At 66.0% G+C, this 26,146-nt stretch overlaps 1 protein-coding gene across 3 annotated transcripts in view; it reads right to left on the bottom strand.

Annotated features, from left to right (window-relative positions):
* The window catches only part of LOC140605339 (adenylate cyclase type 1), a 102,808-nt gene extending 79,295 nt beyond the window's left edge, over positions 1 to 23,513 (bottom strand). Inside the window, exons 1-2 of one of the 3 annotated variants that reach the window (XM_072777625.1) lie at positions 22,860 to 23,513; positions 5,588 to 5,737 (exon numbers count right to left, since the gene is read on the bottom strand). In XM_072777625.1, coding sequence (XP_072633726.1) covers positions 5,588 to 5,737; positions 22,860 to 23,513 — 804 coding nt within the window. The remainder of the gene's footprint in view (positions 1 to 5,587; positions 5,738 to 22,859) is intronic. The other 2 variants (XM_072777627.1, XM_072777626.1) reach the window with 2 other exon arrangements.
* Positions 23,514 to 26,146: the final 2,633 nt, after the last annotated feature.

Raw genomic sequence — 26,146 nt, 5'->3', positions numbered from 1 at the left:
TTTAACAAGTATGACCCAGGGACGCCCGGGTGGCTCAGCGGTTGAGCATCTGCCTTTGGCTCAGGGCGTGATCCCGGGGTCCTGGGATCGAGTCTCGCATCGGGCTCCCCACGGGGAGCCTGCTTCTCCCTCTGCCTGTGTCTCTGCATCGGTGTGTGTGTGTCTCTCATGAATAAACTCTTTTTTAAAAAAAAATTTAAGAAGAAAAATAAATAATAGAAAATCTGGACAAAGATTAGCAATGATACAGAGCACTCGAGAAGACCATCAGCCAACAGTATGTCAACAACAGGTATAAAACACCTCGCCCAAGAAGTGCAGAAAACACGTTGTCTTCAAGCACCCACAGAACTCACACCAAGACAGGCCATATCCTGGACCATGACACGAACTTCAGCGTACTTACAAGAATTCAAATTCTAGAGCATGGTCTTTGAAAATCATGGACTCAAACTAAAAATCGGTAGCAGAAAACAGCAGAAAAATCTCCAAATATTGAGAAACTAAGCAAAAGGATTCTAAGCAATCCAGGAGTCGAAAGGAGATGTCAAAGGAAAGTTTTAAAAATACACAGAACCGAATGAGAGTGAGAATACCACACACCAATATCGGTGGAGCGCAGCTCTGAAAGGGAAATTTATGAGACTACTTGCTCATACTAAAAAAGAGAAAGTTGTCAAATAAATAATCTAAGCTTCCATTTAAAGAATCTGGAAAAAGAAGAACAAAGTTAAGCAAATTTAGAGGAGGGAATAGCATAATAAATACAAGAAAAAAATCAAAGAAACTGAAAACAGGAAAAAAAAACAAAATCAACGAAACAAAAATGTGATCCTTTATATATAGCAGTAAAATACGCAAACCTCTAGCAAAATGAGTGAGAGAGAGACTGATATGACATAATTAACAAAATCAGGAAGGAAACGTTATCATTACAGACCCTGCAGAAACCGAAAAGATAAAGGGAACAGTAGTCACACTTCACACATGAATTTGACCATTTCAAAGATACGGACAAGCTTCTCAGAGAAGCACAAGCCACTACAACTCACGCAGTAAGATATAAATACTGTGAATAAAACATCTGAATAGCTCTGTAACCTATTAAGTAAACTGAATTCTTAATTTTAAAATTCATATACCAATAAAAAATAAAGAAATGAAAAGAATAAAATTCATATAGAAGAAATCTCCAGATCCTGATGGTTTTACTAAACATGCCTGCCAAGCAGTGAAGAAAATTTAACACCAATTCTACCTAAAATTTTCCAGAAAATATCAGTTTTAGCAAGATTTTTCTAGATGTATCTCCTCATGTGAGTAAAGCAAAAGCAAAAATAAATTATTGGGGCTGTACCAAATAAAAAGCTTTTACACGGCAAAGGAAATAATTAACAAAATGAAAAAGAAATGAAACCTACTGAATGGGAGAAGGTATCTGCAAATGGTAGATTCAATAAGCGGTTGGTATCCAAGATATATAAAGAACCCAGACAACTCCACATCGGAAACCCAAATTATGCAACTAAAAAACGGGCAGAAAATCTGAATATACATTTCTCAAAAAAAGACATCCAGATGGCCAACAGGTGCTTGAAAAGATGCTCAACATCATTAATCCTCTGGGGAATGCAAATCAAAACCACGAGATACCACCTTACCCCAAGGGAACACCCCCCAACTCCTTAAATGAAGTCAATATTATCTGATACCAAAACTGGATCAAGACAAAAAGTAAACTTTGTCAGGGAGTTCCCTGGGTGGCCCAGCGGTTTAGTGCCTGCCTTTGGCCCAGGGCGGGATCCTGGACACCCGGGATCGAGTCCTCCGTCGGGCTCCCTGCATGGAGCCTGCTTCTCCCTCTGCCTGTGTCTCTGCCTCTTTCTCTCTCTCATGAGTAAATAAATAACATTTAAAAAGAAAAGAAAACTTTGTCAGCTCTGCTTCCACGGTGTCCAGGCAATCATGGGGATGACAACACACGGGGTAGCGGCAGCCCCTGCAGAGCCCCACACGTGGCACATGGATGCGCCAAGGCGTCCAGACAAAACCCGCTCCCCGCTCAGCGCCAGGAAGGGCCTGGGGGTGACCGCCCAGGAGCACAGCGCCGGGAGCAGGGGCCACTCCCCACGTGTGTGCGACCTGCACGTCGGCGACTCTGGAGAGTCACCCTGCGCCCACATCCCCGGGACAAGCGGGAGCGGGAATGGCGCCTTCCCCGGACGCCCACATGGCTGGCTCATGGGTGACCACGGGCCCGGAGACGACTGTCACTGCTAAGTCAACGTTTGGGTGGCCACAGACTTTCCGAGCCCTCTGTTTGCTTCTCGAATCAGTTTCGATCCTGGAAACTGTGCGGGAACTGGTGCATCTCGGAGTTTTCAAATCTCCTGCTAGTGACGAATCCTGAGTGTTTCCCTTGTGTCTGCTTTTAGCACGGCTCTATCTGCCGCCGAGCCTTCCGTCCCTAACACCCGCCTTATGCCCATTCTTTCTTCTTGATCAGCTGCTCTAAGGCTTTCCCGTTTCGAAGACCTAAGGTTGGACGTCTTTGTTCTGGAAGCGAAAGACCCTCCAAGTCCCTTTGGAGTACCTGACCCCCGGGGCCGCAAGCCCTCGCCGTGTGCCAAGCCTACTCCCGTGTGACAGACCCGACCCCCAGGCCCCAACAGAGAAGACATGGCAGGTCAAAGTCCGGACTCGCCCGCTCTGGGCCAGCCAGAGATGCATGGACGTGACCCTCACCCTCCTGTTCCAAAAGCACCGTGTGAACCACCAAGAGAAATGACGGAAATGTCTGAAATATGGAACTATTGAATGTTTACACCGAGAGAAGCAAGGCGAGAGAAACACACGTGGGGACACAGGGACCACCCCGGAGGAGACACCGGCCTCTCCACGGTGAGCGGCCCGTTGGCACCCACGGGGCCAGAGCGTGGGCCAGGAGGGGTCAAACACATACGCCACAAAGAAATACGAAGGGCAACCGTGTGGAGAGGCCGTCCCGCGTCAGTGAGGGCCAGGAGGCGCAGCACGGCCCGCCAGGGAGTGGAGGATGGACAAAGAAGACCAGACTCCTCTCCGGGACGCACGCCGGGCCCCCGACCACCAGGCCCGCCTCAGCCGGCCCCCATGGACTGGCGGGCCCCGGGGCCCCGCTCAGAGGCCACCGCTACCGGAGCCACGCGCAATCGCGGATAACTTCGAAGGAGAACATGGAACACGGCGTAACCGGGAGACCCCCCCGGAGCCGGGGCGAGGCGCGAAGTCGCACCTGCTCTCCCGACAACACAGCTGAGGCCTGCTCCCAGGCGATGAACCGGGATGAACTCCTCCTCGGGAGGAGTCACGTTTTCAAAACACGGCGTCTAAACGTCGGTGCCGAGAACACAAAGTCCCGCGCACACGCCGGGGAGGAAGGCACAGCGGCCTCAAGCTACATTCAAAGCACCGGTGGATCCGTCCGTGGGAAAATGCAGAAAATCTAAATATCCGGACCCAGAGTGACAACACGGTAACAGCAGTCACCGGGCTGACGGGTCGGGGTGACATCTGCCGTCTTGCAGAGTTGCTGCGCCCACACGCCGGCCCTGAGCCTCCCGGTGTCTGGGCTCCCCCCTCTGTGGGATGAGCCCTTGCTGGCGGAGCTGACACGAGCACGCAGAGTGGCCCCGTGACGGCAGGAGTGCGTGTGACCGCTCGCCCCTGGGGCCGGGGCCGGGGGTGCGGTTAGAGCACAGGCCTGGGAGTCTGCATGCACGTGCGGTCCACGCCGCGGCCACCACTGCAGCATCGCTCGCGGCCGACCCCAAGCTCGGGGACCCAACAGGCCCAGAGCCTCACGTGGTCGTCGGGAAAGGCAGCCACGGGAAGAGAAGAGATGAAGACAGACACACGCCGAGCACGGAAAGAAAGACATCCGAAAGGAAACGCAGAGGAGATGGAAGACAGGAGGAAGAGCAAAGGGAAACTCAGAAGAGGAAGACGCAGCGGCGGCCCCCAAACGTCGCTTCTTCAAGGATGTCGGGGAGGCATCCAAGGGGGGTCCCCGCGCTGCGCGTGCAAGCGTCTCAAAAACGGCCAAGAGACCCTCAGTTGGCGGGGCTGATGTCGCAGGAGACGCTCAGGGACCAGCCCCGGGGACTCCGGATCGTACGCACGTGTGTGCCTGCATGCACACACACACTCAGCCACACACTCGTCTGCACACACGCGCACACACTTACACTCACATCCACACACGCATCCACACATGTGCAGTTACGCACACATCCACACATATATGCACACACCCGACGTTTGCATGCATATGTTCACGTATCCCCACATACATGTACGCACATGCACACACTCACGTACAGACACTGGCATGCACAGAGTCCACACGAATGCAAATCCACACGCATAGACATACACAGACATGGACACTTGCACACATGCTCCACATATACACATACACGTGTGTACAGACCCAAATGCACACGTTTCCACACATGTGGCCCACACACATGCATACCACGCATGTGCACGTACGTATACACGCAGACGTGGATCTCCCACAGACAAGTCCATCCAGATACGCACACACAATCTAAGCATACGTACGTCATCTGCTTCTAAACCACAACCTACCTTCACCGTAAACACTAGGTATCGTTATAGTATCTATAAATAAACACACGCGTGTGCATGTTTTAGAAGGACAGCCCGTACCCCACGCCCTGCGTCTGCGATACGGTGGGCTCTCACGTACGGAGCAATCCCACCCGCCACCCCACAGAAACAAGGCTCAGCACCGACGCTGCGGGGAAGCCTCGCCGGGGGCTCCCAGCCCACCCGGCACCCCTGACGGGGATGAGCCCGGGGACTCCGGGCAGTGCGCACCGGTCCGGCTCGCCGTCTAGGTGGGGGTGGGTGGTCCCGCGGCCCCAGGAGGCTGTGGCAGGGGCCGGGCAGGGGGCCCCCCAGGTTCACAGCCGAGCTGCTGGCCAGGGTTACCGTGACAACCACTGTCATGGGGACACCCTCGGGTCTGCAGAGCTTTAGCCTCTGGCCGGCGGGTCAGGGCCCACCACACCTGCGCCAGGGCCGGTCAGGACCTGCCTCACCACCCCCCCACCACCCCGGCTCCAAGGCAGTGGATTCCAGCTGGATCCCACCCAACCTCCCCCCCACAGGTGAAACCCCCGCCCTCCGTGCCGGCCTTGGAGCAGCTCAGCCCCTGCAGGGCAACAAACCCACGGGGCGAGCTCTGCAGCTCGCCCTGCCCCCTCCCAGCCCTACAGTGTCACCTGGGCACACCGTCTGACCAATTGGGAGACTGACGCTGGGGCCACAGAAGGTGGCAGGTCCTCCCCCTCCACGTCTACGGAGTCCCCACTGCCGCTGCCCTGTCTCCTCTTCCTGAGGCCCCTGAGCATCTCCACCCCGAGCTCCGTGCTCCCCGCTGGGTGCTCCCGGCCCTGCACCCCGGGCCCACACTCCGCTGTCTGCACCCCCCACACGGCCCCATGCCCCCAGCTGTGCTCCCCACCCTGTGTCCCCCGCTGGCCCCGTGGCCCTGCAGGTGAGAGCCCCCCGCGCCCACCTGCTTCTCATTCTCGTCCTCCAGCCTCAGCCGGTCTTCAATGTAGCTGCGGGCCTGCAGGAAGGCTTTCCTTTGGGAGCGCTCGGCCAGGACCCTCACGAAGACCCCGTACATGTTCACGCTGAGGAAAAGCAGGGCGTTGGCTCCGAGCTGGAAGGGAGAGAGCACAGGGCACCTGACGCGGGGGGCGCGAGCTCGGCGGGGCTCCTCAGCCTCCACACCCAGCCCGTGTCCCCACTGGACTGCCCAGGTGGCCGCGGGTGCCGGCGAGGCTGCTTCCCGGACCAGGAGCCGGGGCGGCAGGTGCACCCCTCGTCCCGAGTGGGCCGCTTCACGCGGTGGCAGCACAGCACGCAGGGAGCTCTCCGCCCGGAGCCAGGCTCACCTGCCGCGCTCTCCTCCCGGCACCGGGACGGCATCCCCTACACGCCGCGCAGCCAGAAAACCGCTATCCCGCGAGCATCCCCGGGAGCCGCCCGAGTCCCCGTGTGACCCGCTCCCCGCCCTGTGACCGGCCCGGCCATGCTGCTGCGACCCTGGTCATCTCCAGCCCCAGGAGCCCACCGCTGCGCCCTCGCTGGAGCGCTCCTAGCCTGAAGCAGGCTTACAGCGCCGGGGAGGTGCTTCTGTGGTGCCTGCAACAGCCTCCCACCGGGCCCAGGGGCAGCAGGGGCGGCGCGGCCGTCGGGGGCCCGTGCCATGTCCCAGGGCGTCCGCTCAGGCCACCTGCTCAGCCGGGGCTCAGCTCGTGCCAGTTGTTCCTGAAGCCACGAGTCGGGGGAGGCGGGCAGCGCGGGTGCGGGAGGCCACGGACGGGGTTCTGCAGGGTCAAGGTGCTTCACGTGCCCCAGGCGCCGTCATGGGCGCCTTTCCACCCCCACACGCTGACAGGTCCCTGCGCAGAGCACACGTCTTTTCCGGGCCGACACACGACCTGTCTGGCCTCTCTGTGCCCCCGCCCGGCCTCGACCGCACGTGTGGCAGCAAGGGGACCGGCGAGCCACACGCCCTCCCAGCCCGGCGCCCCACAGCCCCCACGCGGGCACCCCGCTCAGAGGCACAGAGTGGGAGGTCGGGACCCCACGGGCTGCCCTGCCCTGGGCCAGAGGCGGGACACGGGCCAGCAGGAGGCCGTCGGGCCAGGGGAGAAGCGGACAGCAGAGCGGCGGGGCCCAGGTCCCCACCCTACAAGCACCTCATCACTCCTTCCCTTCCCCCCCGCCACGATGATCCACCAGGGAAACTGAGGCCCCCTGGCCAGTCAGCCCCATGAGCGCTGGTGAAGCTGTCCGCGTGCAGGAGGAGTCCGTGTCCAGTGGGCCGGGGGTGGGGGGCTCCTCTGCCTGGCGCTCTGCATGCACCCGGCCCGGGGCCTCCCTGCACCCCCACCTGCCAGCCGGCGCTCCCCTCCCTCCTGGCGTCGCCCACACCCCGTGGTCGGGCACAGCCCTGCCCGGCGGACTGCAAGGCGCCATCAGCATCGGCCAGGTAACCAGCCACCAGTGATGGGGGTGATGCCTGGAGCTCACCTGCCGACAGGTATGACCGGAGGCAGAGGGAGTTCACATGGGGAACTGTGGGGGGTGGGGGACACCCCACCCGAGGCCAGGGCAGGGCGTATCAGGGTCCAGACGAGCACTCCAAGACCCACAGGTCAGCAGGGCCACAGGGCAGGGGTCAGGAGCCACAGGGCCGGCCAGGGAGGGCCCGGCGTAATCTGCTGCCTCTCTCGTCTGGCCTCTGGGTCCCCGCCAGGACGCCGGCCTGTGGAGGAGGGCGCCCCGAAACCCTGCTCGCCCATGCCACCCCCTCCCCCCATGAGGAAACCCAGCCCTTGCGGCTGCCCCATCCCTATGCCCACTCGGGTCCCCGGCGCTGCCCTCCTCGTTGCTCCACGGCCACGTCAGAGCAGCCATGCCCACTGCTGCCCCACCTGGCACCTGGCGCAGGCCGGGCTGGGCCACAGGAGCGGGGCATCCGCACCCCTCATGCACCATGCTCCGGCCTCCCTTGCTGCAGCGTCCCCCAGGGGGGCTCCAGGCAGGGGTCCCAGGGAGCGAGGCCCCTGCCCTGGCCGCTTTTGGGCCACTGCCCCAGTCATCACCTGTTGAGCGGTGGCACCTGGCCGCACATCCACAGGGGTTCCCGGCAGGTGACTGGTCCTCGCTGCCCCCACCGTCATCACCACCAACGGACACAGCGGCGCTCAGGACGTGCGGCCCCGGGCTGAAGAGACCTGCACACTCTGCAGCCCTGAGCTTCTGGCCTCTGCACACCTGCCCCACGCCCCCGGCCTCCTGTACCTGCCCCACACCCCCGGCCTCCTGTACCTGCCCTCACCCCCGGCCTCCTGTACCTGCCCTCACCCCCGGCCTCCTGTACCTGCCCCACACCCCCGGCCTCCTGTACCTGCCCCACGCCCCCGGCCTCCTGTACCTGCCCCACGCCCCGGCCTCCTAAACCTGCCCCACGCCCCCGGCCTCCTGTACCTGCCCCATGCCCCCGGCCTCCTGTACCTGCCCCACGCCCCCGGCCTCCTGTACCTGCCCCACGCCCCCGGCCTCCTGTACCTGCCCCACGCCCTCGGCCTCCTGTACCTGCCCCACGCCCCCGGCCTCCTGTACCTGCCCCATGCCCCGAGCCTCCTGTACCTGCCCCACGCCCCCGGCCTCCTGTACCTGCCCCACACCCCCGGCCTCCTGTACCTGCCCCATGCCCCGAGCCTCCTGTACCTGCCCCACGCCCCCGGCCTCCTGTACCTGCCCCACACCCCCGGCCTCCTGTACCTGCCCCACGCCCCGGCCTCCTAAACCTGCCCCACGCCCCCGGCCTCCTGTACCTGCCCCACGCCCCGGCCTCCTAAACCTGCCCCACGCCCCCGGCCTCCTGTACCTGCCCCACGCCCCCGGCCTCCTGTACCTGCCCCACGCCCCCGGCCTCCTGTACCTGCCCCACGCCCCCGGCCTCCTGTACCTGCCCCACGCCCCCGGCCTCCTGTACCTGCCCCACGCCCCCGGCCTCCTGTACCTGCCCCACGCCCCCGGCCTCCTGTACCTGCCCCATGCCCCGAGCCTCCTGTACCTGCCCCACGCCCCCGGCCTCCTGTACCTGCCCCACGCCCCCGGCCTCCTGTACCTGCCCCACGCCCCGGCCTCCTGTACCTGCCCCACGCCCCCGGCCTCCTGTACCTGCCCCATGCCCCGGCCTCCTGTACCTGCCCCACGCCCCCGGCCTCCTGTACCTGCCCCACGCCCCCGGCCTCCTGTACCTGCCCCACGCCCCCGGCCTCCTGTACCTGCCCCACGCCCCCGGCCTCCTGTACCTGCCCCACGCCCCCGGCCTCCTGTACCTGCCCCACGCCCCCGGCCTCCTGTACCTGCCCCACGCCCCGGCCTCCTAAACCTGCCCCACGCCCCCGGCCTCCTGTACCTGCCCTCACCCCCAGCCTCCTGTACCTGCCCTCACCCCCGGCCTCCTATACCTGCCCCACACCCCCGGCCTCCTGTACCTGCCCCACACCCCCGGCCTCCTGTACCTCCCCACGCCCGGGGCCTCCTGTACCTGCCCCACACCCCCGGCCTCCTGTACCTGCCCCATACCCGTGGCCTCAGCACACAGGCTCCTCAGGACTGCCCCGCCCTCCACTTTCCAAAGCCCACACTGCACTGGACACAGGGCCCTGTCAGGGCCTCGAGGCTACAGGTGTCCCGCCCTGGAAGCCCCACTCCGCGTTCTCTCCTCCTCCCGCCCACCCCCTTCCCACTGCTCTCCTACTCTGGGAGAAACACACAGTCCATGTGACGGGCCCTGCTCGGTCCACTCCAGGGCTCGGGGTGCTCCTCGTGCGGCAGGAGAGTCCTGCACTCGCCCCGCCTTCCTCGGGGCCCGCACCTGCCACCCAGGCCACAGGACCCCCTCTGCCCTCCGGCTGGGACCCGCGGGCTCCGCTGCATCCCCCTCGGCAGCTGACACACCGACCTGCGGTTCTTCCTCTCGTCTGAGGCTCCTGCCTCCTCTCCGGGCCCCTGCTGTCCCGGCCCGTTCTGCGCAGTCCGCAGGCAACACCCTGGGAAAGGCCCCCGCCCCCTCGGCCCCCCCCAGCCCACCCACCCTCGCGGCGGCCCAGGCTCTGCCCAGGTCAGGTCCCAGCACCCAGCACCCCTCCTCCCCGTCCCTTGGGCCCATGCACATGCCTGGGACCTCTCCACTGACAGCACCCATCCCCCCCCCCCCCCCCCCCGCCTCTGCACTTCATGTGGGACCCCACCCCCAGACCAAGGAGCCACACCTCCAGCCTGGCCCCGCCCCAGCCCCCTGTGCCCCTCCTGCCCTGCTTGGGACAGACCCCCGAAGGGCCCCCCGACCCCTCCCGCTGCTCCCCCCAGCAGACCCCTGAGCCTGGGATGAGCCACTCGCGAAACGGGCACCCTGGTGTTTGCTGAATGAATAAAGAAGGGCACGTGGGTAGTAGGGGCAGATGTGTGCCACCACCTGCTCCCCGCTGTCCCGGATGAGACCCCACGAGACGTTTCCCAGTCCTCACATCTGCGGTCAGGTGGGTGGGTGGGCAGGGACCCCAGCTGTCCCATGACCCACAGGACATACAGACGCAAGGCCTGGAGGCAGCCTGACGTCTGAAGTGACGAGCTTCTGGAGCATGCTGAGCCTGGGGGGAGGCCGGGGGGCGCCACGGGGGTACGGGGACACGGCCTGCACACACGTGCATTGCGGACAAGGTCTCTGAGCCCCGGGAACAGCACTGGGGGAGGGGACAGGCCCACGTCCCTCCCAGGCACTCCCTGTCTGTCCCCAGCAGGCCTGCAAGGCCAAGGAGCCTCTGAGTCCACTCGCACCCCAACCCTGCCTACGTGGGCCGAAAGGACAATCCCAGAAGAGCTCTAGGCCTGTGCCTGCTCGTCAGGGTCCGCCGGCGGCCCGAGGCCTCTCTTGGCTCCTGAAAGCACCAGCACCCCATGGCCCCTCACTGCGGGGGGGGGGGCAGGGTCGGCGTGGAACTATCCCCAGTGCTCTTCCTGACTCCTGATCCCCTGGGTCACAGGTGGGAGAAGATATGGTCCCTGTGCTCAGCCCACACCCCACCCGGGCTCCCCGCAACCCCGCCTGGCCTCCCTTACAAACGTGAGACAGAGCTCGGGCTGAGGAGCGTGGGCGGGCTCTCACAGCTGGTGAGTGAGCAGACTTGGGCCTGTGTGGTCTGGGCCCAGACCCCTCACTGCGCTCTCCCGCTGGGCCCTGCTTCCAGTGAATCCTCCGGACGATCACTGGCCGCGAAGTCAGAGGCCCGGGTTCAAATCCAGCTCTGCCCACTGCCAAGGGACCCCATGCAAATGGGACCACCACCCTCACCTGCAGGGTGCTGACGTGGGTAACACCCCGCCGTCCCCCTCTCCCTGACACTTCCCAGTGAGTGAAGAAACCAACAAGGAACTGCTCCACCACAAACACCGTCTCCTTCCATAATCAGGGTGTCACCAGCCGGAATCAAATCTGTAGACATACACGCCCTATTCAAAACATCCACCCATCCATCCACCCACTCACCCAGCCATGGACTCACCCAGCCACGGACTCACCCACCAGCCCACTCAACCATTCACCCACCCATCCATCCACCCACTCACCCATCCACCCACCCATCCACCACTCACCCATTCATCCACTCCCTCACCCACCCACTCACCCACCCAACCACTCACCCATCCACTCACCCATCTATCCACCCACCCACCCATCCACCCACCCATCCATCCACCCACTCACCCATCTATCCACTTCCCCATCCAATCCATCCATCTACGCATACATACATACATCCCTTACCCACTCACCCATCCATATCATCCATCTATGCCCTCCCACCCATCCATCCTCATGCACTCAACCATCCACCCACCGACCCATCCATCCGCACCCACCCATCCACCCATGCACCTATCTATCCGCCATCCATCCTTGCATCCGTCCATCCACTCAAGCACAACAGGGGCAAGGCTTTGGATCTGTGTCCACTCCAGGATGGGCTGGCAGGGCCTCCTCGCCTTAGATGGGCCAGGTGGCTCCAGGAGTCCCGGGAACCTCAAAGGACAACAAGGGTGACAACCGAACATCGACGTCAAAGCACTTCTGGAGGGGACGACGCATGCGAGAGCTCTGGCTCGGAGGCACACGGGGCCCACCCCAGTCCACACGGCGCAGCCACGCACATCCGCTACAGAGAAGACCCCTCCGTCAGATAGAAGCTGAGGCCACAGTCGGGATGATCTGTCCAAGGCGAAGCTGAATTATGCAAAGTGGGAGCGGCGCAGAGCTCACCGCCCGCCCCGTGTGGGCACCACACCGACACCCGTGCGAAGCGTCCGGGGCCAGTGTGAAGCGGCGACGGACGTGGCTCAGGGGGAAGCCGCCCCTGGCCGGGGAGGCAGCGCCACTGTGAAGGACCAGACTGAAAGCCGTGAGCCGGGGCACCTGCCTGCTGCAGGAAAAGCAGCCACAGCGCTGCCGCGTCTCCTGCCCTCGCACCTGACCGCAGAGGACCAGAAGCGTGCTCTTGCGCTGCCTCGGCTTCCAGGAAGCCCCATTCCTGCTCCGGGCAGCTCCACTGAGCGCTTGGCTCATCAGCGGGGCACGCAGGCTGGAGGTGCAAGGGCCACACGCAAGGCCAGAGCGGCGGGGAAAGCCGCCCAGGGCGCCTCCTGCATGGCGGCGAGGCGCAGGAATGGGTCGAAGCAGACCCCTGCCCCGTGGACCTGGGCAGATGCCAGTGGGACAGGCACGGGGCGGGGGTGGGTGGGGGGTCACCTGGAGACGAGTATGCATGGCTGGGCAGGCGCACGGCCCTCTGCCCCCGGGTGAGCAGCCAATCCCCACCCCACAGCGCCCCCGGGTCCTCACGCTGCCCTGGGGCTCCCGGAGCGGGGGCGGGCGCCTTCCCCTTGCTGCTGCAGCACGGGCTCCCTGCCCCCGGGGTCACGCCCCGTCTGACGCACACCTACTCCAGAAGCCACGGGCTGCACCACGCACAGAGTGACGCCGGCCGTGCCGACCACAGGCATCACCTTGAACCTCACAACCACTGACAAGTCTTGAGACCAAGAACTCAACCACAGAACACGCTTTCAAAGCCAGGAGCCAGGGTTCGAGGCCCGGCAGGAGGGCGGCCGCCCCCAGGAGGCCGGGCAGCGGCAGCAGAGCCAGCACCCTGCCAGCCCGGAGTGGCGGGAGTGTCTGCAGACCCACTGGGGACACGGCGACCCGGGAATGCAGGGGGCCAGGCGCCACCGCGTCCAGATTGCGCAGAGCCTGAGGCACAGCCTGCCACCCCACCGCCCACACCTAGCGGCAGGATGCGGCTGTACAGAGGCTGGCGCACAGCCCGAGTGCCCGCCCCAGGCCCCGCACAGCCACCTCCAGGTCCAGGCACCGGGCGGGCCTTGGGGTTCCACGGCTCCAGGGTGGCCAGGCTCCTTGCCAGTGGGGGGCTGGCCTTGGCCTCACCCTCCCCTCGTCCTCCGTCCAGGACAAGAGTAGAGGCTGGGAGGAGGGGGGCCAGGCCCGAGGGTGAGGGGTACCTGGCGGGGCGGCGGAGGGGGGACCACCCGGAGGCGGGAGCAGGTGCTCTCGGGACAAGGGGACTGGGGATAAGGACCCAGCGGCAGGTTCTGGGGTGTCAGGAAGCGCACACAGCGCGGGACTCCACAAAGGTAAGCCGGGTGTCGAGGCTCCTGGGCTTTGGTGAGGGGTCTACACGGCAGCAGAGGCCCTGGCCCTGGGCCGGGCACGAGGTCTGGAGAGGCTCAGCGTGGGTGGAGGGAGCTGGGGCCGGCACCCACCAGGAGGGGGTGGGCTGCAGCTGCTGTGAGCTTCCCAGAGATGAAGGTGACCACAGGCTGCAGGGTCAGGGGTGGGAGAGGGGGAGGCGTCACTGGCCCAGGTCCCGCGCTCGGCCCCTTCCCAAGCGGCCCAGCCCCTGTGCCCACCGGGACAGGGACAGGCTGTTCACACACGGGGAGAGGCGGCTAGGGCCAAGGTCACCAGGTGGGCTCTCAGGACAGGTGAGTGAGACGCCGTCCGGACAGAAGGGCCGTGTCCGAGGGGAAGAGCCCAGCCCGGGGAGCCCCAGGCTGCTTCAGAGGGGGCCCCGGGGGCCGCCACGGACGACAGGGGCCAAGCACATGACCAGCCCAGCCTCCCCGGTGGCCACACTCGGTCGTTACAGTGGGGCGGGGACCCGGGAAGGAAGCTCCCAGATGGCCGCGTGCATTCTCAGAGGGGCCCCTTGGAAGGGGAAATGGAACACAGAAAATAACCCCAACTGGGAAGGAGCACCTCAAAGCTTTGCTGTTCGCTGCTCCCCGCCAGTCACTGCCCCCTATACCCTCTGGTCACCGCGCCTCACGTCCGTGGTCTCCAGGATGGCATCCCCATCCCTCAGAGGCCGGGGCCCGGCCCACGTCTCCAGGCTGACCTCTCCCCTGTCCCATCTCCCCATCGGGGCCCCGGGTGGACACACACGTGCTCGTGCCCCCACCAGGCCTGCATCGTGCCGCTCTCCCTCAGGACTGTGCCTCCCACGGCAGCCTCCGCCTCAAGGATTTCCCTCTGACCACTGGGCAGCCTCCTGACCCCAAGCCCGAGGCACCCCAAGATCCCCCCTGTTCAGCACTCAAACCTCTGTGCGGAACACCCGGGTTCCATCCAGCCGCCGCCCGCGCCACCCAGCACAGGGCACCGGCCTCCGCGTCGGCAGCTCGGCCACCGCCCGAAGAGGGGGAGCCCTGCCCGCACACGAGAACCCCCACCTCACCGGGCGCACCCCCTGCGCCAAATCAACGCCCCGCCCGGGCCTCGCCAAGTCCCGTGTTTCTGGTCGGGGCCCCCCTGACGGTGCCCGCACTGGGACCCACCCAGTCCTGCCTGCGGGTGCGGGGTGCTCCCCGCGGGGTGCTCCCTTTCCCACGTTGCTCACGGACGTGTTTCCTAACGCGACCGCTTGCCACCTTCTCTGTGGTGGAATTAAGAAAAGCGTTCTGGGACGAGCAACCCCTGAAGGAGGAAAAGCGGAGAGGACAGGGACAGGGGTAGGGGCTGCCCCTGGCCCCAAGAAAGCGCCCTGCTGGCCGCGCTCCAGCGAGTTTCAGAGTTTCCGTAACAAAAACAAAACAAAAACGGGTTTCTTAACTACAGATTCTGGGGGGGAGGGGGCTGTGAGCTCCTGCTGTCGGGTTTCCCACACGTGATGCTGAGGACCCCGGCCGCAGCCACCACCGTGAGCGGCCCATGCCCAGGGGCCCGGCAAGCACCGCGCCGTTTCCTGTGCGCCCTGGCGGCTCTCCCGGGGGGATCCCGGCGTGAGGGCCTGCCCGCCCCGCTGCGGCTCCCGGGCCTCCACGCGTGTCCCCGCCGGGCCGTGGAATTGCAGCCGCCGACCACAGCCCTGGGACATCTTCGGGCCGGTGCCAGCGACGGCAGCCACAGAGGCGCTCTCCAGCCCCTGCCCGCAGCGCCCCTAGGCAGCGAGCCCCCCGCAGCCCCCCGGGGCGCCGTCAGCCAGGGGGACGCCCCTGAGGTCAGCAACACCTGCTTCCAAGTAAGGACCCGGACGCACGGTTCCCGGAGCCCCCCTGAGCAGGCGTTCGGTGCAGATGTGCGAGGCAACCTCCGAAGAGCCCACGGTCACGCGGGCACAGGGCCCTAGGGAGACTGCTGGGGGGGGCGGCCCCCCGAGGCCGTGGGCGCCCCGAGGGCCAGGGCAGGGTGCAGGCCTGGCTGCCGGCCACACTCTCCTCTCCCGGGCGTCGGGCCTCACGTCCCCACACTGGGGCACACGGTGCCAACCAAGAGGCTGGTCCGTGCTTCGGAGGTGGCCTCGCTCCTGGAGACCGGGGTCCGCATCACCCAAGGAGACTCCCGCTCGGCCCACTCGGCCCCGCAGAAGCACCACTGGTGCCGCTGCACACCCATGAGCGCACGCCCACGCACCCCTGCTCTGCAGCACGACGCCGGGAGGAGGGGGGCTCCCGGCCCTTCCCGTGACCCCAACACGCCCCGGGCCACAGCCCCTGTCCTCAGGTCCCCCGCGTGGATGGGCACCCTGTGCCTGTGTGCAGGGGATCCTCTCACAGACGTCCTGTCCTCCCGTCCCACAGGTCCTTCCATGGGCGCCCCGCCTCACCCCCGGGTCCTTCCATGGTTGCCCTGTCCCTGCTCCACCCCTACGTCCCTCCATGGACACCCCATCCCCCCTCCACCCCTGGGTCCCTCCACGGGTGCCCTGTCCCCTCCACCCCCAGGTCCCTCCATGGGCGCCCTGTCCCCCCAGCCCCCGCCTCCCTCCATGGGCACCCTGTCCCCTCCACCCCCAGGTCCCTCCATCGGCACCCTGTCCCCCCCCACCCCTGGGTCCCTCCATGGGTGCCCCGTCCCCCCCGCCCCCAGGTCCCTCCATGGATACCCTGTCCCCCTGTCTCCTTCTCTGGGATCTCCTCCCTGGGGATCCCTGAGCAGCTTGATCAGGACGCTGGGCCTGAGCAGCCACACTGCCCACACAGTCACCGTCACCGTGGGCCGCTCCTACCTGGTCAGGCTCCCCGTCCAGCCCTGCTCCCCACCAAGGGAAGCGCCCCTAACTGCAGACCTAGACCCAGGACAGCCATACTGCGGTCCCTCCACCCAAGCTCTCGGCCCACAGACACTGCAACAAGCCCAGAGCAAGGTGGGTCCTGGGTGCTGAGAGAGAGTGAGCAGCCTCAGACCCAGACATCCAGACCTGCAGGTCCTGGTGGGCCTCAGGGCTCCGAATGCTACCAACACACGCAAGTGTGCACGCAGCAGCCTCACAGGGACAGCACCGGGGAGCAGCGAGCCCTTCTCTGATCAGCAGGGAGCCTTCCTCCGGGCCTGAGGGCAGGAGGCAGCCTGGACACCAGCAGCTCAGAGATCACAGCAGGTCCCACCACCCGCAGTCCAAGAGCACAGGCTCCAGGGGCCAGGAACACAGGAGCATCCAGGGAGGGTCCTGACGCCCCCTCGGCCCACGCATTGGGGAGCAGAGGGTGGGAGCTTCAGGGACATGGCCCCAGGCTGGGCAGGGGTCCCGGCCCTTGTCACTGACCCACGTTCTGCAACCCCGACCCCCCCCCCCCAGACGAAGCCCAGGCTGGTTCACTTTCTGGGCCGTCTCTGAGGCCGCTCAGGGTCACGAAGCTGGAGGGCCCCGGGTCCCATATCCTTCAGGTAAGAACGCGGCGACATCAACACGGGAATGATGTGTGGGGTGCGCAGCGTGTGCCTGTGTGTGTACATGGGGGGGTGTGTGAAGGCGGACAAGTGTGAGGACATGCGGGTGAAACGTGAGGGCATGGATGTGTCTGCGGGAGGAGTCAGTGCGTGTGTGCATGCGTGTACACGGGCCACACGGGGGGCCGCACATGCCCAGCCCTACTAAGCGGGCAAGGTCCTTCCTGCCCGCCTGCCCAGCCCCACGGTGTGAACCGAGGCACCTGGCGCCGGGCGACACGGGGTCTGTCCCTTCTGCCCCAACCCGACCCCCCTGCCTGGCGGGCAAGTGGACCACCTAAGCCCTGAGGCCACGGACATAGGCCTCCGTGTGGCTGCCACCGCGGGGCACCCCGGCCGCACTGCAGGAGGGGGAGAGCGCCGACAGCACAGCCGGAGGACACAGTCTGGACAGTCTGGCCGCCACCAGCCGACGGGGCGTCTCTTGCATCACTCGACCAAGCCCAGACGCGGGGACACTGAGTCAGAGAAAGCTGGCGGGTCACAGACCCTGAGCAGTAACAAGAGGCGGCTCTCACCTGGCCGAGCGCTGGCCCCACGCCCGGGGCACAGGAAGCTGCACGCGCTCCTACAAAGCCCCGGAGCCACCCCAGAAGAAACCGAGGCACAGGGTAAGTACCCACAGCCAGGAGCTCCAGCACCCCTCCACACCGGCCCGCCACGCCGTCTGAGTCGGGAAACGGGATGAGGACGTTTCGGGCTGAGTCTGCAGGGACACAGCACAGATTGTCTATCCCCCTGGGAGATGAGCCCTGGCCCTCGGGACCTCGGAGAGGGGACAGGAGACGGGCATCGCCCAAGAACAATCGCCTCTGGGCAGGTAGGTGGCTGGGCAGCTCCACAGCAGGTGGGGGCAGTGGCAAGCAGACATGTCCCCAAGGATGCCGCTCTGGTCTGAGCCAGGCACAGCACCCACGTCCACTCGTGTGACCCCTGCTCCCCGCTGCATCCCAGGAACCCCCAAACAGAAACCCGATCAGACCACTCTGCTAAAAAGACTAGCAGAGTGGTGGAAAGGGAGGTGGGCGGGGGGTGGGGTGACTGGGTGACGGGCACTGAGTGGGGCACTTGATGGGATGGGCACTGGGTGTTATGCTATATGTTGGCAATTTGAACTCCAATAAAATATAACTTAAAAAATAAAAATAAATAAATAAAAATAAACAAATAAAAAGGCTGGCAGGGCCTCGGCATGGCTTTCCAAAGAAACAGAAGATGCTCCATGTGCCCTGCAGCCCTCACCTGCCCTTTCTGGCTCGCCCGCCTCCCGGGCTGAGCCTGACCCCAGGCCCCGAAGGCTGCCCTGGGCCTCATCTGTCCAGCCTGGAGCACACGGGCCTCAGGAAGCCGCCCTGAGCCCTCCGCCCCCGCCCCGTCCCCTTCTCGCACCTCTGAAGGTCACAGGCTCCCCGGCACAGGCCAGCGTCCCCCCACAGACAACTTAAGTAAGTTCCTAGAGGGCAGGGGGTCTCGTTCCCACTGGGCCCCCAGCCCCTAGCCCAAGGCCTGGCACCCAAGCGTGGGTCACAGAGCTTCCCAGAGAAGGCGGCACAACCAGGACAAGTACTGAGTCATCACAGCTGTCTGCCCAGCCTGTGCCCTGCGCCCCCACCAGGTCCGCAGGTGGGGCCAGACTCCAGCCCTCACAGTCCCTGGGGCTTGTGGAGGCAGGTCCCATCCCTGGCACCTGCAGTCCCTAGGCCTGCCCCGAGCAGGTGCAAGCCCTGGCCTGAGGCCAGGATGTGTCCCCTCAGCGTGCCGGCCCCCTGCCCAATTCCTGCTGCCCTGGCCCGGGCCATTCCCGGGCTGCTTCAGGTCAGGGCCAGCCGCCCTGGAGGGAGGACAGCAGACCAGATCCTGGGGAGGGGACCCGAGGACCAACGGGGCAGATGTGGGAGTGTCGCCTGTGAGGAATCAGGTGTCCCGGTGGGATTCCCCCTGGACACGGCCCTGGAAGCCTGGAGGACACCCCGAGTATGCAGTGATGGGAGGCTGAGCCCTGCCCAGCGACCAGAGGCCTAGGGAAAGGGGGTCCAGACCAAGGAGGCTGCCTGTGGGCTCCCTCCTCAGAGGCAGAGAACCGCACTCCCCGCCCCCACACTGCCCCGGAGCCAGGAGGATCCCCCGCCTCCCTCCCCCTTCCAGCCCCCACCCAGCAGCACCTGTCGGCGGCCTTGGCAGGTGGAGGCACCAGCAGGTGAGCCAACAAGGTGAGGAGGCCCAAGGAAATGGGGGAGGAGGACGGGCGTCCCTGCGGGGGGAGGGGCCCCGCTGGTAAAGCGCTCGGCTGCGGGGGCGCAGGGCCGCAGGGGCGGGGCCTGTGGGGGGAGGGGCGGGGAGGCAGAGCAGGGGCGGGGGTACCTAGAGGAGGCAGGGGGAAGGGGTAGGGGGAGGCGGTGCTGGGGCGGGGAGGGCACCTAGAGGAGGCAGGGGGAGGGGCCCGGGACGGGGGCGGGGCGGGGGGTACGTAGAGGAGGCAGGGGAGGGGCCAGGGGGGGAGGTCGGCGCGGGGTCCTGGTATGGGGGCCGCCGGGGATCAGGGAGGCCCCGGGATGGGGGGCCGAGGGGGCGGGGCCGAGCTGCGGTGGAGGGCGGGGCGGCCGGCAGCGGGACCCAGAGCAGGGCGGCCCGGAGCGGGAGGGGGAGCCGTGGCTCAGGCGGGCGCCCAGGGGTCCCGAGGGTACACCTGGGCACACCTGGGCCCGGGCCCTTCTGTACGCAGCAGGTCGCCAGGGCGCCGGGCCCTGAGGGCGGGGACAAGCACCCCCCCCCAGTGGCAGCACGGGAGCTCCCCACAGAGCTCGGGCGACCCAGGAGCTGGGAACCCGCCAAACCTCACTTCCCCAGGTCAGGGTGCCTTGTCCTGTCCTGCACGCGGCCCAGCACCCGGGACAGGGGGACACGAAGTACCTGTCACCCACACTGACAGGCCACCGAACAAGGCCATTCTGCACACGGCAGTGGGCCCTGGACGCGTGCAGGAAAACCCAGGCTCTTGCTCCCCCCTGGCCAACAAGTGGTCATTTGGGGCCCTGGGGGTTGAGGCCGCAGGGGAGGAAGCTGGAGGAAGGGAGGAGGCTGGTGCCCATAGGGGCACAACACCAGGCACCACGGGAGTGGAGGGGGTGGGGGGGGCAGAGACCCCCCCCCCCAGCTGCTCCTCTGCAGACAAAGCCCGATGCCCCAGCCACCACTCCAAGGCCAGGACCTGGGCACGCACACTAACCCTACTTCCCCACCACTGCCCCCCCCCAAACACAGCCACTCCCTCCTCGAGCTGTACCCCTCAAGGTCCCGAGTGCCACCCACCGCCAGGGAGCAGGGGTCACATGCCTGATGTCTCCCTCTTACCCCCACCAGCCCCCCACGTCCTAGACCCCCCAGACGCCCCTGAGCAGGCCTCAAGGGTTCTGCAACATGTGTTGGTTCCCCCACGTTGCTGGAATGAATTTCTGCGCTGTGTTTAGATACAACGGGGAGTGGGGAGGGGGGCAGGAAGTGGACCCAGTCTGGCCTGGCCGATATTTACAAGGCTCCTCCTGGGGGCTGGGGAGGGGGATGAGACTGACTCTGTCCCTAAACTCCTTCTGCCAGAGCTGAGCACAGCAGCAGGCGCCCCTCCTGGGGAAGGGCAGGACCCTGTATTTCAACTGTCCAGTCGGGGCGCTCCTGGGTGCTCTCAGGCCGGGCCAGCCTGGTGCCACAGGGTCCCCAAAGCACATGGTTACATCCCAGAGCTCCGCACACCAGGGCAGTGCAAGACTGCTGCAGGAACCTCCCTGTGGAGGGGCCGAGGCTCGGGGGCTGGGGCTTGACCCCCCCCATCTCAGCGCCCCCAGCAGGACTGGCTCTCTCCCACCGCACTGACTCAGATGGCCTCAGTCACCGTCCATCACCCGGGCCTCCTACAGCCTCCTGTGGGCCTCCAGCTGACGGCCTGCGAGGCCTCTGCTTACCCCAAACCAGATCCTGAGGAATATGGGGCTGTGGGCATGTGACTGCACCACGGGGTAGCAGGGAGGCTGCGGAGCAGTAGAGGAGGACCCGCTTGGCATATATGGCTCCCACCTTCCCCCCTGGCGTCCAGGCCAATCTGCAGACTGCACCCCAGGCCCCCCACCACATGTGTGTCTGCACCCATCCTGTCCGTCTGCCCACATCGCCACCACCAGTAGTGATGCCTGGACTTGGACGGGAACGTTCTAAGGAAGCCAAGAGAACTGGGAAGTGGCAGGAGACTCTGCATATGTGCTTTCCCAGCAGGTTTCCACCTGCTTGGCAGCTCTGCAGGTAGGGAAACCGAGGCTCTGTGCAGGAAAGTGTGCCTTGCCCAGTGAGCCGGCAGCAGCCAACCCCCAAGGTGCACGGCTTCAGGACAGGCTCCCTGCCTGGAGGATACAGGGGCTCGTCTTATCCTGGGGGCAGAGCTCCTTGTGCCCGAGGCACCTTCACAGACTCCAGCCTCTCCCTTAATTGTCTAGAAGGAATGACCAAAAACTGTATAAAAATTGTACCCCCCCCCCCAGAAAAACCAACAGTGCGGCCTTTCATTGAACCAGCTGAACCCCTGGTACACCAGAACCCAGAGCTGCCCTGGCCCTGGGCCTGCCTGGCCAGGTCGGCTCAGGCTCCCCCCACCTGGAGCCCACCTGGCTTCGGGCCACCACCTCCCAGTCCCAGAGGGGAGGCTGTCCTGCGGGGGGCTCCCCTCGTCAGCCATGATGGAGGGGTACAGTGGCACCCCCGAAGGACAGCCAGCAAGGCTACAGGCCGCCGATAAGAGGCAAGCAAGCAGGCGGCCTGCTGCAGAACCCTCCAGAACAGAACCCCCCTCCCCTCCCTCAGGTCCTCTTCCCCATTTTCTCAGCCTCACCTCTGACTTGGCCTACACCCCTATCTCCCTCCCTCCTCCCACCTCCACAGCTCCCTTCCCCCGTCCCCTTCCCCCCAGCCTCCAGCACATGTTGACCTCTGTGGGCCCCGAAGTGCTCCTCCAGCCAGAGTCTACCCTGTGCATCCACGGCCCCTCTGACCATGTGCACCCCTGTCATCACCATCCTGGTCCCCTCACCTCTCCCTTCTTCTTCCCAGCTCTTGCCCTGTGCAGCCTCCCCTCCTCCCCTCATCTCCCCCATCCCCTCTATCTGCCACGTTCTCTCCACACGTGAGCTGCCCCCCCCCCCCCCCCCCCCCCGCCCCCATCCTCCTGCCACAAAGCTGCTGCTGCTGGAGGCAGAAACCAGGCCCTTCCTAAGGTCCCTCCAAGCCCCAGTGGGCCGGGTGGAGCTCCACCGCCCAGACAGGCTCCAGGAGCCCCACAGCGCAAAGACCTCTGTCTGGGTCCCCAGAGTCCCCGGCTTGGGAGGAGCCCCTGGGGAGCGGTGGCGCCTGGTCCTCCCAGCGGCCCCGCTGGCCCACCTGGAAGGCAGTGACAAAGTTCAGCTGCCGGCAGCCCCGGTCAGGTCCCAGCAGGGTGGGTGGGGACAGCAGGGACCGGAGCCCTGCTCGACCTTGGCAAACCCGTTTTTCTACCCGGGAGAGAGGTCCACCATGAGCACGAGAGAGACTGGAGGGGACCCGAGTCCCCGGGGTGCCGCAGGCTGGGAGGGGGCTCTGCTCGCGCACTACGAGGTCCGGGCACACTGGAGCGCACCCCGAGCCCGCGCCCACTTTCGTTCCCCCCTCCCCTCCCGCGGGAGGGATGCGCGGCGCCAGGAGCGGCCTGACTCGGGTCAGTTCCCGGCCGCGCGGTCCCGGGTCCCCAGCCCGCAGGTCCCCAGCCCCGGTCCCCAGCCCGGCAGGTCGGGCAAGCGCCGGCCCCGCAGCCCCGCCGCGTCCTCGGCGCGGGTGACCTTGAGCGGCCCCTCCCCCTCCGGGCCCACCGAACCCCGCGCGCCGCGTCCCGGGTGCCTCCGGGCAGCTGAGCCGGGGGCGAGGGCGCGCCCCGGGCACTCACCGTCCTCCAGAGGCGCGGGCGTTTGGCGGGCGCCAGGGTGGCGGTGATGAGCAGGTGCGAGGCGGCCACCGCGAGCCCGAAGCCGACGGCCAGCAGGCTGCGCACGGGCAGCAGGGCGTAGGACACGAAGGTGACCAGCAGCAGCTGCCACACGCCCTGGTCGGCGGCCGCCGCGCCCGCAGCCGCGCCGGCCGGGGTCCCCGCGGGGCGGCCGAGCGCCAAGGGGCAGCAGAGCAGCGCGAAGGTGAGGCTGAAGAGCAGCGCCAGCTGGCCGACCTGCCGCAGCTGCGGGCCCCGCAGCGAGCGCACGTTGGTGACCACGAGCAGCGCCAGGAAGAGCGCGCAGTGCGCGGGGGGCGAGCCCCGGGCCAGGCCGCCCGCGGGCCCCGGCGCGCCCAGCAGCTCGGCCAGCGCCCGCGCGCCCGCCAGCGCGCTCAGCACCGCCAGCGCCTTCAGCGTGGCCGCCTGCTCCAGCCGCAGCGTGTAGCCGCCGAACAGCGCCTCCAGCTCGGGGCACGCGAACGCCTCGCCGCACGCCCGCAGCCCGCGCCGGCCGCCCGGCCCCGCCGCCCGCTCGGCGCCCCCGGGCTCGCCCGCGCCGCCGCCGCCGCCGCCGCCTCCGCCTCCGCCTCGGCCGCGCGGCGCCCCCGCCATCTCAGCGCCATGCGGCGCGGCCGGGGCCGGGGCCGGGGCGGGCGGGCGCGGGCGGGAGGCGCGGGGCGCGGCGGGCACACTCGGGGCGCAGGCTGCCCCGCGCGCGCGCCCCGAGCGCGTCCCCTCCCGCCGCCGCGCCTGCGCACTGCGCCGCCCGCCCGCCCGCCCGCGGTCCCCCGCGGTCCCCCCCGTCCCCCCGCGGCCGCCGCCGCAGCCTCAGTTTCCCCGCCGGCGCGCGCCGCCCCCCGCAGCGCGGAGCACCCTGCGGGGCGAGGACGGGGGCCGCACCCCTCCGACCGCGGGACCTGGCGCCCCGGCCCTGCGCACCGGCAGCGAGCGCGGGGAGGCCTCCGGGCTGCAGGACCCACCGGCCGGCCGGGCCGAGGACCGACCAGAGTCCCGGGAGGAGGGGCCCCGCGGCCTGCCCTCCGCACCTGCAGCCCGGGGACGCCGCGCTGTCTGGGTGTCCACGGGGCCGCCCCTGGGCTCACCCCGGGGAGGGGCCGAGCGGCCGCCCCGCGCCCCGGCAAAGCCGCAGACCCGCTGTCCCCCTCTGCTCGCTGTCCCCCTCCCCACGCACAGGCAGGACTGAGGGTCCCCAGAGTCCCGGGAGGCAGCAGCAGGGCCCTCCCGGGTGCCTTCGGGCCCCAGGACGCACCTGAGCCCCCCAGGCCTGGTCTGTCTCGCAGGCACCAGGGAATTGCCGCCGCCGCTGCCCCCCTCCCTGGAGCCCCGCCGCTCTTCTGTGGGCTCCAGGTCTGGAGTGTAGGAAACCGCATCATTTGGGCCACGTCAAGGGGCCGCTTTCCACGCGGCACAACACGGGCAACACACGTCAGCCCCGATGGCTGTAGACGCGGCACCTCGCCAACTGCCTGGCCAGGAGCACCCGCTGTGCCATCCCCAGCAGCTCACGTCACTTCGCCTGGTGGCCGCCGCCCCTCCTCCTGCACAGGCCTCCCCACGCGCAGCCCTCCTGGCCCCAGGCTCCGTGACCGCGTCCTCACCGCAGTTCCCTATCCCCAGTGCCCAGGCCTCTATCTGGCAGACCCTGGGGCAGAGGGACTGGAATTTGCCGGCCCTCCCTGTTTTCAGAAGACAGGACGTGTTCCTCACCAGTGCCCACCTGTGCCCACCGGTAGCAAAGTCCACACGGTCTCCCAAGCATGGGGGACCAAACGTGGGCACTCCGGCTAAATGTATATTTTTACGTCCTAATGATATTATGGAAGGAAAGCTGAGTAATGTCCAAAAATCTGGCAAGCCATCCAAGAACGAAGGAATGGCCAATGCCCTGGGACCCAGGTCACAGCACCCTCCCCCGTGAGCAGCACAGTCATGAGCAGGATCTGCGTCCATCTCCTTCACAGAGACACAGAGACGGAGGCACCAGGCCCCCGTGGGAGCCCCCGACGGCACCCGGGTGGGGGACGAGGTGGGTGCCGTGGGCCAGGGGCTGCAGGTGCGCTCATCCTCTCTGGTCCCGTCCGCGGGGCAGTCTGCAGCCAGGGAGGAGGACACGCACGCTGTCTGAGACACACCGCGGGGCCCACACCCCGTGCTCCTGCGGATGTCATCAGTTAAATCGTCTCCCCTCCTCCAAAATCCACATGCTGAGCTCCTAACCCCAAGTAGCTCAGAACATGACCCTCTCTGGGACTAAGGTCATGCAGACGACCTTGAGATGAGGCCACCCTGAGATAGAGTGGGTCCTAATCCAACAGGACTGGTGTCCTTCCACAAAGGGGACATCGGGAGACAGACATGCACACGCCCAGAGAAAGAAGGCAGTGACTTACGGCAAACAGAGGAGCCACAGGAAGGCGGGAGGTTCCTCCCCCAGGGAACTCGGCCCTGAGACCCCCATCCCAGCCTTCCGGCCCCCACGGCTATGGGAACAGGCGTCCACACCCCTGCTCTCGGGGGTGCGTGAGGGCGACCCTGGCCACGAGCACCCCCAGCGCGTGGTCAGCCCTGGATACCGTTGTCCACGACGGATCGTCAATATTGACCAACAGCAGAGGGGCTGCTGCACAGACCGAGTCGAGACACTCTGCTCTTCCTGGAGGCACCTCGTCCCTCCCCGTGGGAGGTGAGCAGAGGGACGGGAGCCATCGTGGTCATCCTGTGTCCCCATTCCCGGAGAACGCCAACGGGCATCGCCAGGACCTCGTTAGAGACAGGAACGCGGGCCTCCTGGAGCAGGAGTGCAGCCGGGCGTCCCTCGGACCCGTCATCGGTCACAAATCTCGGTCTTTGCCTTTGAGGCTCACCGCGGCTGAGGGCTTGTCCAACCGAGAAACCGCAGAACTCTGCGGGACGGCGGGTGGGCGTCGTGCGGCAGGGCTGCGGCCTCCCCAGCGGCGTGTGGTGTCCAGGCCAAGAGCACAGACGTGTGCCTCCTCCCCCAGCTGCGTGACTCTGCGCAGGTTACTCACCCTCTCCGTGCCCCATCTCCTCGGCGATTCGGGGATGTAAAAGCTCCCGGCCCACGGGGTTACCCCCAGTGCACGCAGAGGCTGCACGGAGCACCCACGAGCGCCAGCTGTCAGTGTTCTGGGCGCGCAGGACCCTGTGACCGCCAGGCCTTGCACACGGTGGCCATAGCAGCCAGGGAGGTCACCGTAAGCCGG

Source organism: Canis lupus, chromosome 15 (assembly GCF_048164855.1).
Source record: "Canis lupus baileyi chromosome 15, mCanLup2.hap1, whole genome shotgun sequence".
In the NCBI taxonomy this organism is placed as follows: Eukaryota; Metazoa; Chordata; class Mammalia; order Carnivora; family Canidae; genus Canis; species Canis lupus.
This window is presented reverse-complemented; position numbering and strand designations above follow the sequence as displayed.